This window comes from Muntiacus reevesi, chromosome 16 (assembly GCF_963930625.1).
Source record: "Muntiacus reevesi chromosome 16, mMunRee1.1, whole genome shotgun sequence".
Lineage (NCBI taxonomy): Eukaryota > Metazoa > Chordata > Mammalia > Artiodactyla > Cervidae > Muntiacus > Muntiacus reevesi.
The window spans coordinates 11973762-11986312 of record NC_089264.1 but is presented as its reverse complement, the minus strand read 5'-3'; the positions used below and the strand labels follow the sequence as shown (position 1 = coordinate 11986312).

The window sequence follows — 12551 nt, the reverse complement described above, 5'->3', positions numbered from 1 at the left end:
CCTGGAGAATCCCACGGACAGAGGAGCCTGGCAGCTAAAGTCCATAGGGTCACAAAGAGTCAGACACGACTGAGGTGACTTAGCATGCATGCACACTGCTATTTATAAAATAGATAACTAATAAGGACCTACTGTATAGCACAGGGAACTCTACTCAATATTCTGTAATGGCCTATAGGGGAAAAGAATCTAAAAAAAGAGTGCATATACATATATGTATAGTTGGTTCACTTTGCTGTATTTCTGAAGTTAACACAACATTTTAAATCAACTATGAAAGTGAAAGTGAAGGCTTTCAGTTGTGTCCGACTCTTTGCGACCCATGGACTATAGCCTACAAGGCTCCTCCGTCCATGGGATTTTCCAGGCAAGAGTACTGGAGTGGGTTGTCATTTCCTGCTCCAGGGGATCTTCCCGACCCAGGCATTGAACCCAAGTCTCCTGCACTGCAGGCAGATGCTTTACCCTCTGAACCACATGAACTATATTCCAATTCTAATCTCAACACACTGGCAGTGAGGACAGAGGCAAGGCGGCAGCTTGTGGAGACGTTATATTTTAGGATGCTGCCTGAAAAGTGGATTAATACTCAGCAATGGCAGAAAGAGAAGCATAAGAAATTCAGTGGGTAAAATAATTTATTTATCAAAACAATTCATAAACTTGAAATACTATAATCCAGAAATATTTAATACCATAATTTAAATTTGTTTAGAGTTAATCTCGTCCTCACTTGCAAGGAAACAGAAATTTCATAATACAGAAATTTCAAAATTGTAGAGCAGAAACTGGCACTTTGAAAAAATAGAAGATGAAACTCACACACACATATATAGATTCATAACACCATATATTATATAAATTTCTCTCTATATGCTTTATAATATTTTTAAAACTTAATATTGCTAATCACAAAATATGCAAAATACCGTGCAAATATTTCCAGAGTACCTAGTTACATAGGAGATTTCAGCATCAAGTGAGGCTGTATTTGGACAATCAATTTTCTCTCAAATAAAATACTCTTTGAATACTGCAATCCTCCTATTAATTAATACAGCACCCATTTTTCATCAATTCTTTAAGAAAAAAGGGTCATGTTACTGCTCTTCTATTATATTTCCCCTTATTTTTAGACTTATACTTTTTTAATGTCAGTAAAATTCGGTACTTATAACAGTCCACTATCTTAAGACTAGTCGAGTTGTCAGAATGAACGTTTCCATTTTGCTGTGGCTGGTAAGCGGGATGGGGCTGCGGCCCGGAGAGTGCAAGCAGCACGGGGCCCTACTCACCGAACCACGCCTGCTGATCTCCTTGGACCTCTATGGCTAGGCCAAAGTCGGCGAGCTTCACAGCGGCTCCCTTGGACTTGCTAGCTAAAAGCAAATTCTCAGGCTTTATTTAGAAAGAAAAGAGAGACTGATGTGAGAATCTAATTTAAGTGACTCTTCAAAACTAACGTTTTGTAAGATTAGGAGGAAAAAAAAAAAAAAAGTCATGCACTGTCCTCTCTCCCGGAGACTGTCATTCCTAAATCCCAGGGAAAATATGGTTAGAAAATGATTACAAACGATCATGTGTGCAGGCTTCGGACAGATGCATGTACGTCCTGGAGAGATACTGGGCTGATGAGAGTATCACTTGGGGAGAGTTCAAATGAATGGGAGCACCTGTCTTGACCTGCTCACATGCTCCCAAGTGCTGCTTGAGGTCCAGACTTGGCCACGGACATTGGCTTAGAAGCCTAACAGAGCACAGACATTTTTCAGCAGAAGGGAACTTGGCAAAATGATAACAAGAGTTGGACCAATCTACAGACATTTGGCAAGTGAAACTGTGCAAATTAAATCCTAGTTGACTTCAAGAGTTTGGACCCAAATGTAGTGATTTTCATTCCTCACTGTTTCCAAACAATTTCTGTACAAATTTTGGAGTCTTATTCTGATTATGTATTAAAATTGCTGTCTTTAAGAATCTGTTTATTCTTAAAGGCAGAAAGAGTCTACTCTTACGTGCCAAATGTTATAGTTGGCTTTTTTTTTTCATAAGCTAGTTTTTAAAAACATAATGTATATGTCTTCAAAGTGAGATTCAAAATATTACTTATATACTTATTTTCACATCTCAGAATACTATAAGAGAGACGCATTTTAATTTTCTCAGCTATTTATCATTACTTAAGGACTGATAACTCAATCCTGGGATAAGGCTGTGTCTACACCACTGTTTCCCAACCGGTCATCGAGACACATTGGTACTTTGAAAATAAGCACCATGACAAATTCTTGACTTTCCCTGGACAGCTTTTGTGCATTTTAATAAATGAAGGGAAAAGTTGGTCAGGAAAAGGAGGCCGATTAATGCATAATGTAAATCTATCATCCTTAGATCCTTAGGTATCCGGATGAAAGTTTGTCTGGATTGGTATGTGTATTCCGGAGAGTGGTTCAACATCTTCTAATCTTGGGCTACAACCCAGCAAATTTAGAGGTGTCTCAGACTGAAAAAATTTGGGAAACAATGGACTCTCCAAATGCCAAAACAACTGTATGAAACATTTAAACATTCCGTTAATCAAATTGGTTTTGTTTATATATTAACAAACAACTGATTTCAATTTTTTTTCCCATGAAATTTGCTACTTTTTTTCCTTGCTGAATTAGTCAATTCTGTTGTTGTTTTGACCTTGTGTAAACACAACCTAAACCAATATTTATTAATTAAGCCAGCCATGCAAATTAGCAAAGACTCATAACCAGAGCTCAGAAGAAATTAGCTTAAGTCTACAGGAACTGAAGTGTAGGCAAGTAAGTTTTAATCAAGTACCAGACTTCTTCAGGCTATTGCTGCTCACTGCCATCAGATTCACCACTGTTATGACAAATGGTAATTTTAAGGAAAACTTTATAATGTTTTAGGGCTGACAGGGTTTTTACCTAAACACTAAACACATGAAGACTTAATTTGGATGTTGGGATGAACATGTCTTAAGAATATAAAGATCTCCATGCTAAAATAACTTTCAGTAAAATCTAACATTTGAAATTACTTGGAATTCTTGTTTATCTATCACTATACTATAGTATCTAACCATGCTATATGATTAATATTTAACATTTTATTTTCCCAACTAAAACTATGGTCACTGCATTTAGGTACCTTCTCATTTAATCAAGAAGTGATTGCCAGCTATTAATTTATGGAATAAATACCTTGGAAGAAAACACAAACAATAAATAATAGTTTATTTCTCTGTGACCTTCATATTCAAAAGCATTGAGATGTCAGAGATCTCTGCAAATACCCAGCTGTCTTAATTTGTCAACACAGACTCATTTAGGGAAAGAGTTCCAATTGCTTTAGAAATTGTAATCATTTTAGGTCTTTTCAATTTCAAGTGGTATTTAACTTTGTTGACCAAATGCCAGTGTCATCAATGAATAAACTTATAAACAATTCAATGTGCTTTTATTCTTATTAATAAATCAAAAAATTCTGGGCAGTGCTGGGTGCATTATGCCCTTGTACACCAAGTATCTGCTAATTCAGAAGAGAGGGAACGCCTTGGAGTTTTCTGATGCACAGTCTCCGAATGACTGAGGCAAATACTCATACCTTGAGACAATCTCTAAGACCTCTTTGTAGGGCCCTGTGACTTATCCAGGAAATAATAAATCCATCTGGATCCGTGTTTCACCTTATACCCAAGAAGACTGTTCAGCTGCAGTTATGCACAGGAAGAGGCATGCTATTTCAAGGTTACTGTATAGGCTCGAATATTAACAGCACTGAAATGACTTCATGTTTAAACGTATCTTTAGGCAAACCTAAAATACAGAATTATGGAGTACAAACTGAAAAATGAGGATGATTACTGACTTTATTAAAGGATTATTTGCTTTATAAAATATTTTATCACAAGATTGCTTCTATTGACCAGCTTCAAAAAAACATTAAAAATATCACATACTTTTGATTTATAGTCAACTCTTTGGAATATGTTTGTTTGAATAATCTTTTATCATGTTCTGCAAGGATACAGGAGACTTAATCACCAAGATTTTCTAAAGCAGCATTTAAACCAGGGCAGTACACATATATCCTGATTTTAATTGCTACCATTTAGATAGCTTCCAACTTAAGAACATACTGCACTACAAAAGTTCATTGGCAAGCTGATAAATTTAGATTATGAATGTCTACAGAAAGTAAGATAATTTGTGGTTATATTCCACAAAAGCTGAAATAGTAGAATCTCTCACCAAGTTAGTGGCTACTTCCTTATAGAAAGGGTCACCACGACACCATTAACTGCTAATATTCTACTATTTTGACCTTCTAAAACAAATCAGAAAGGTGAGATCAGAAACTCCAGCCTTCCAACACAACTATGTTTGAACATGGGGGCACAGCACTATGATCTAGATAGAAAAGGAAGACATGGATTTATGTCCTGGGCCTGATTCTTATTAATTATGTGGATTTGAGCTATTCAGACCTTTGAAGCTAAGTAACTAGTTCTTCACCTCGCAAATGAACATTAGAAATATATATATTTTTTAAAATCTTATAACAGTATGTATAAAATTATAAAGCCCCACTGGGTTTTATCACAGGGGTTTGTCCTCCATAAGAGACATTATGCGCACTAGTGATCAGCTATTACACTCCAGTACAGCGGGCCATTTCAAACGTGTAGAACACTGAATATCTGTAATGAATGCTCATGACTTGAGAAACGTCTGCATTTCTAAATTAAGTGCAATCTATTATGTTAATATTTACACATTGAGATTACCCCTAGATTCTTATAATGCATCACTGTTTAGATTGGTTTTTAAATAGATTCTACTGACATTCTCACACACAGGTTCCTTCCCCACCCCATTGCTTCCTAATGATGCAGGATTTTCCACGACATCTGGTCTTAGTGTCAACAACCATTTATAGCATATCAGCTGTAATGAGCAGCAACTGCTTGCAAGTTTTGTTCTGTACTTCCATATGGATACAATGACAACTTCTTTCATCATGATTTGGGGTTTTCTTGAAACTGTTCAAGTATCTCAAAGTACTGAGGCAAGTTTCTGGAATCACTTTCAGAACTGCAAGAGACTTGGGAGATAAACTAATTCAAACCCCTCTTTTTCTAAACGAGATAAGGAGGTTCAAAAAGATGAAGCAAGGGCTTGAGGTCAGATTTCCTGATACCTTCCTTTTAAATATGTGATTCTGAGGTATAAAAATCATTCATTTTCAAATGGGAATCCATTCAGTAGATATTTTAAGAAGAATTTAAAGTACTCAAAAATATTTACTACCCATATTCAAATAAAACATGGGAAAACTTATGAAAAAGGCATAATTTAATCTTTGCTTCTTAAAAATCTCACAAACATATCACAAGGATTTCTAAATTAGCATGATGTTTATTAAAGAACTGATTCAGAGGTGATGATCATCTTCAATGTTAGTCATAAGACAGATTTATCTGTGCACATACATGATAACTAGCCAGTAAACTCAAATATATGCAATTTAAGTTTAGTGAAATCATGTGTATTTTACTTTAAATGTTTTGCTCTTTATGGATATTATAAAACAGCAGGTTATGAGTTTTATTATTCTATATGATTTGATTCTTACGCCACCCTGGATATTGGCTTTTAAGAAGTGACACAGTCTTTTAAAATTTCTTTCCTCTAGTTGGAAAGTGTCAATATTCCAATATGAAGTTCATCAGTCAGTGCTTTGGTGTGTTTTCAGTCACTTCTTTGCCAAAGAAGGTGTGAACAAAGCTCCTAAAATTCAAATAAATGAAATCTTGCATGAATTGAAAAGACTGACTATCAGACTCATTCATACATGTGGTGGAGGACCTTTTGTGCACATGGCACAAGTGACTTTTGCTTTTATTTTCACGTGGTGGATGCCTGAATTTATGTACTTAGCATGTGGAGTTTCTAGCTGATGAATGCGCTGTAAGTTTGTGATGAGGAAGTTCTATTTCTATCGCTATGCACATATGAGCAAGTTCATAAGAATCACTCTGTATCACATTCCTGTTTCTTGATGCACTTCTAACATTGCTTATCAGCACACACTATCAAGTAGATTGAAAGAATCAGGGTGTAACCACAGGGGCCGCACCAATCACCTCCTGTTTCTCCACAGCCTGACACACACTGAGTACTTCATAGAGGAGCAGGAGAACCACTAAATGGATTATGGAATTTGTCACATAGTTTGTAATGTATCTAGATGTACATTAAAGACTATGATATAGCCTTTAAACTTTTTTTTTAAAGATGATTTTGTGAAAAGTGAAGTACTTGTGATTTTGTAATCAAGGAAAATGTAGAAATCACTATTTGACATAGCTACCCATGGTGACAAGGATTTGCTGAATGCTTGTCACATTTCCAGAAAATGAATTTCTTTCTTTTCTGGTCATACATTTAATTTTGTGTCTATGAAAGTCTTAAAAATCCTCCCAAATTTCCAGAATTACTATCTTCACTAAAATATATCTATCCATCCTTCTATCTACTTACCTACCTATCAATCTTATATTCATCTACCCGTCTAATGATTTTTCCGTTAAATAACACTTCTTCAGGAGGTAGGCTTTAAGAAGACAGTATTTTCTACAAAGGCAATTCACCAGGGCCTATTTGTGGCTAAAAGATTCAGTTGTATGTATGCAGCCTCTTATCCAGAGAGCTGCTCATGAGGCAGTTTAGTAACTACTTCTGATACACCTTGAGCTGAAGAAATTTTACTACTTTGTGTGAAAAATGGTTATTTGAAAAAGTACAGCTATATAACTGTCTCTTTTGACTTACTTCCTTCGGTCAACTGATTCAGAGAAATTGTATCCCCCATGCTCTTACGTGAGAGAACACATCTGACTTGACATTACTTTATTTACTGTGACATCGAGAGTTGTCGCTTTTTACCGCAGCCTCTTTTTGACCTGATATATTTCTGGAGGCGGTGCCTGTCTGATGTACTCCCGTCTTTCTGGGAGGAGCAGCAACGATACATCTTCCACATATGTTTAAGTGATCTTTTAACTCATTGGCCTGTATGTTCCATGTATACAGGTTTGTTTTTGTTTTGCTGTGTAATACATGCCTAAACCTAAGACAAGGCCTTAATAGGTGCTCGAGAAATACTTGATTAATGTTTGTTCTTCTCTTTTGATACCTGAATTTTTAATTATCAGTTCACACATATATCCCCCCACATTACAGTAATCCTCTCTTCATAAATGATCGATTTTTTAAGGACTCCAAACTGATTGTCTTGATGTGGCCTAAATTAAATGTGGCAAATCCATTTTATACTTCTCGATGTCTCATTTCCCAAGGGCTGTGGACAGCGCCACCTTACTGATTTCCTAAACAGAACAGTATCACTTTTTACACCAGTCTTTTGTCAAAATTCATGCTGTTCTCCTACTCTATGTCTTAACTATACCTTATTCTCTTCTTCCTAATGATACAAATTTTGTATAGCTCTGAAAAGCCACAGTTGGTGATTATTTTAATCTCTTGATTCACTAAATTTAGACCCACTTCCCCAAATAACTCTCAATGCTGATGGTAAAATGAGTTTCCTGTCACTGTTGTGAACTTTTCTTTGGTCTCTATGAGGGTTTTCAATTCATTCATCTAACTGAACTGAGAAGTGGCAGGGATTAAGCTTGCAGACCCTGGAGTCCAACTGCTTGGGCACAAATCCTGTCTTACTAGCTGTGACTCTGAACAAGTCCTTTTACTCGCGGTTGCTAGTCTCCTCTTAGGTAACGTGGAGACAATCATGGTACCTTCCTCATGAAGTTATTCTGAAGGTTCGTATGATAATACAGCGTAGGGTATAGAGCAACTGCTTGATAAATGGCAGCTATGGCCCTTTTATTTTTATTAATGTTGTGCCTTGATCCAAACCCTCTCATATCCCTGAACTATAGGCCTATAACTATGTCACCACTGCTGGACCTCCCTAAGAGATCTACATCCATTGCCTGACACTGAATGCACCTTATACGAAAGACTGTGGTCCATGGACCCACTGGATACTGCCTGGGGCTGCCTGGCATGCTGCCAGCATCTCACCACCCTGAACTTTCTCCTGCTGTTATCTCTGGGACATCCTCAAGTTGCCTGCTATGGCCTAGCCTTATCTCTAGGCCTGATAAGTTTCCATCTGGAGGATTCTACTGTCTAAAGAGCCCCTCAAAGTGGAGGTTATTAAAATATTAAAAAAGAGATCTTCATGTTACCACTGAATCAAAGAGGATATGCTTATCTTCTTTTATTCAACATTAATCAATATATCACAACAGCCTATTTTACTCAGTGCTGTCTTTTAAAGGACAAATGTACTTTTGGTTGAACTTCATTCTTTCCTGAATTGAAGGACTATGCTGCAAGTGTTAACTAGGTACAAGGTCCCACGTCAGGTACTGGGAAGGAACACAAATGGCTATTATCCTCAGAGGAGTCTATAGACAGCCTGTACAGTACTCCTACGCTCACAGGTGCCTATGATGATGATGATAAATGTAATACATCCTGTGTCTTTATCTCACTGATATGGACAAATTTAACTGTGTCTATTGTACATGAATTAACCCCATGGACTAATGTAGCCCACCAGGTTCCTCCGTCCATGGGATTCTCCAGGCAAGAATACTGGAGTGGGTTACCATTTCCTTCTCCAGGGGATCTTCCTGATCCAGGGATCGAACCCAGGTCTCCCACATTGCAGGCAGACGCTTTAACCTCTGAGCCACCAGGGAAGCATTGTACATGAATTAACATGAATCTTGCCCTGGAAGTAGAAATATATGGCCTAATAATTGTAAGGGCAACATTTGTGCTTAAAGCCTGATAATGGATTTCAGCAGCTGATCTTTATCATTTTAATATATTGGTAAATGTGTTATTCCAAGCTGTGTACTTATCAGACTACGCATCATGGGTATAGAAGCCACAGATCAAAGCCAGCGACAGAGCACTTAAGCTGCCCCTTGCACACAGCTTGGGCCTCTGTTGGTAAGTTTATGTCGTGGCCTATTAGGAACTAGACTCAACTGAAGTTTATCCAAGTCAGTGATTTGACAAAAACTAAGACAACAATTACAGAAATTATAACAGGCTTCATCAGAAGTTCATCTCCATCCTCTCCTTAAATCTGAGTAAGAATGGAAAGCAAAAACACTCTTCCCTCTTGAAAGAAATCTGAGGGGTGATGCAGCAGGCTAATTTCTTTCAGTAGCAGCCTCTCTGGAAATCACCTGCATGCGTTTTTAATTAGTTACTTTAGCTCGTATGTCAGAAAACATCTTTTCCTTCCCATTCCACAGCCTAGGCTCACTGACATCTCTGATAAAAGTTACGGTCTTTGAAGGACTCAGCTGAGTTTGGACATTTACAGAAGTGCAATATCAAGACCTCAAAAAAATTTATTTCCAAAATCCTGGAACAAAATTTGCATTTCTCATCGTGGCTTTAACAGTATACTTATAATTACATAAATGAAGTTAAATATCTCAAATGATAAATGTATTAAACAGTAAGAAAAGCACCAACAAGGTGCATGTCTGCATGCAGTCACTTAAAAAGGAAAGTAGCACTGTGAGTTCTAAGAAGCAACAAAAAGGGGCACTGTCTTTATGTGGTTACTAAGCAGTTTTTGAGGTGATTGCCAAATATATGAATCTTCAAAGGAACACATTCTTGTTCCTTTTTCCTGATGGGTAAATTTGGTAAGCGTTAGCAGATGGACACAATTCTACCTTGGTTCTCCAAAAGAACAAGCTCTCAGACTCAAACTGAAATCAAAGGAGGGTTCTAGAAAAGGCAATGTTTTGCTTACAGATCACATCTTCAAGTAACTTGCTGTGAATCACTGAAGAAATATTCTTCTAGAACATATAAAATGAGTGGGAAGTACTGTAACAAGAGAAGTATGCCCAGGAGAAACCAGCCTAGGTCCCGAACACGTTACAGTTTAAGACATTCTAAATTATCCTTTGCCACCTCTGTACTAAAGCCTGGAAAAGGCTGAGGTTTCAAATGAAAAGTCACAGCCCCACAGTGCTCCCATGTGCTATGTTGCCCACCTAGGAATTTCCCTCCATTAAATTTCCAGGTGTAAGTAAAGCTAGAATGCTGAGAGAAGAGGCCAGAGAATTAATAACAAGATGGTCGCCTCTGAAATGTTTAATTTCTAAATGATCTGAGCACTTCTCATTCTCAACGGTTATCAGAAACTGAGTCAAGTCTTAAAAGTATTAGTATGTAGCTATATGTTACATATGTACTATTTGATAATAAGACTTGTTTTACCCTTTTTCCATCTGTTTTAAAACACAGTAGTATCTTGACCCCTAGAAATATAAGTAAATAAAAAAGCAGGAAGACTCAATGTCCTCAGAATTCCTGGGACTAATGTTAAGGGAAAAAGACTTTACTACCCACAATGGAGGCCTTTAACACCAATCTCGTGGGCCAAAAATCTACCTAATATATTCATCTCTATTTACTTTATAATCTTGATAACTACTTACAAAATATAGTACATATAGTATGAGTTTGATCAACAAACATGCCAATGTGTTCACAGAACAAGTTTAAAGAGAAGAGGAGATCATCAGTCCTACTCAAAGTCATTAGATGCTGTATCCTGTCTTCAGAGAAAGAAAATATAACCTATTTATTGTTCATGTTAGGAAATGATTTCTCTCTGGATGAAACGGGATTTATTTAAGTTTCAAGCGTGCATTAGAGAAGAGAGAGAGTAAGAGAGGTTGTGGCGAGGGAGTGTTTTCGTTATGTGCTGGCAAGAGTCCGCACAGCTTTGTTGCTCACATTTCTGCCTTTGCAGGCATAACTGCAGCTGAAGAGCCGTAGGAGTCGTGTGCTGGTGTGTCTTCTCCAAGGGCATTACTCACCTTCAGGTCCCGATGGACTACGCCCATCTGATGGCAGTGCAGCACAGCCTCCAGGATCTGCTGAATGCAATGACTGCATGCAAACACCAGGGGGCGTGTGTTAGTTCCAAGCTTACACTCACTGTCTGTACACCCTCAGAGAGACTGGGTTAAAGAGCAAAACTAGCAGACAACTGGGGTTGCGTTTAAACATCTTCAGTCGCGTAAACACACGCTCGAGTAGAGTGACTACTACCTCAGGACAGTCAGGATCTTGCCAGATGTGGGCCAAAATGTAGGTGCACTCGTTCTAGAAAAATCCACCTTAAAACTTTCAATGCAGGAGCTCTTTTCCTGGTTATAAATCCTCACAGGAAATGAACTGGAACACAAGCATAGTTTTTATAGATTTTGTGTTCCACCTTCCCGCCACACAAAAAAAGCTGTTTCCCTCTTCTCTCCCATTTTTCTTGTATCATTTGAAAGCTGTCACATTAGCAGTCAAGGCTCCATTAAGGTTAAATTAGGATACGTAATGAATTTTTGATAAATCATTAACTTCGCATGCTTTAATTTAGCTGGCAATTATTATCTCTTGCCTGAGGGTTCATCGGACTCAAATGGAGCAATGAGGAACCAGTTGTTCTGCTACAGCAACCCATGGTCTCAGAGCAGAAGTGGTGTTTAGCTCTACAGGCGGACATACATCACAGGCCAAGGTTATTTCCAGGCCAACGCTGGACATCTCAGGAAAGCCTGCCCCCAAACCGTCTCTGGTAGTTTACTCCTCGGAACCTTAAGAGCTGCGCTTTCAGTGCGGGCCTTCCCTTTCGCTATGATGTATATTTAGCCTGTAGATGAGCAAACTGGAAGAGGCATCATGCATTATCATGTCATCATTTAGTCATTGTAAGGAAAAGTTGGGAAAGGCACGGGAACGACTGTACAACACCCACCCTCTGCCCTTTCCCCAGAAAAAAAACAAACAAAACTTCCTCTGATTCAGGTTTACGGACTCCATATACTGACCTTCAGGTCCCTGTGCACTATGCCATTTAGATGACAATGATTTACACTTTCTAGAATCTGCTGTATACAATGACTGTAAAGATACAAGGGCAGAATGGGAGGGAGAACATTTTAAAGGCACATAATCACATTGAATACAAAATAAAATGAAAATCTGAACAAAACAAACAAACGAACAAAAATTATATTTTTCACATTTTTTAGCTTTACACTGGAATTAAATAATGCTGGATAAAGCTAATTTTGGCAGTAACAAAAATGACATCCAACACAGAATTTGTGACATGTTCAGACAAAACAATTTGATATGTGTTTTCTTTCATTGCAACTCTATCAATCATTTGTTTATAGAAGTCAAAATTTCCATATTCAGGGAGAAAATTTTATAAATAATTCTAGGAAATTTTATAAATAATTCCCACAATGTTCTGGGAAAATTCTTCAGTGAAATAAAATTTATGGGTATTTCTCATACACATCTAAACTGTTTAAAATCTGAGGTCACAATTAAACATAGGTGTTGAAACAAGAGGGTAACACAAATGAAGTGGCAGGTGAAACAAGGGTTAAAAAAAAA

At 37.5% G+C, this 12551-nt stretch overlaps 1 protein-coding gene across 8 annotated transcripts in view; it reads right to left on the bottom strand.

Annotated features, from left to right (window-relative positions):
• Positions 1 to 12551, bottom strand: part of CAMK2D (calcium/calmodulin dependent protein kinase II delta) — a 300110-nt gene that overhangs the window by 63916 nt on the left and 223643 nt on the right. For all 8 annotated transcript variants that reach the window (XM_065907119.1, XM_065907123.1, XM_065907121.1 and 5 more), the window contains 2 exons: positions 11975 to 12047; positions 1296 to 1398 (listed from right to left, as the gene is read on the bottom strand). In XM_065907119.1, coding sequence (XP_065763191.1) covers positions 1296 to 1398; positions 11975 to 12047 — 176 coding nt within the window. The remainder of the gene's footprint in view (positions 1 to 1295; positions 1399 to 11974; positions 12048 to 12551) is intronic.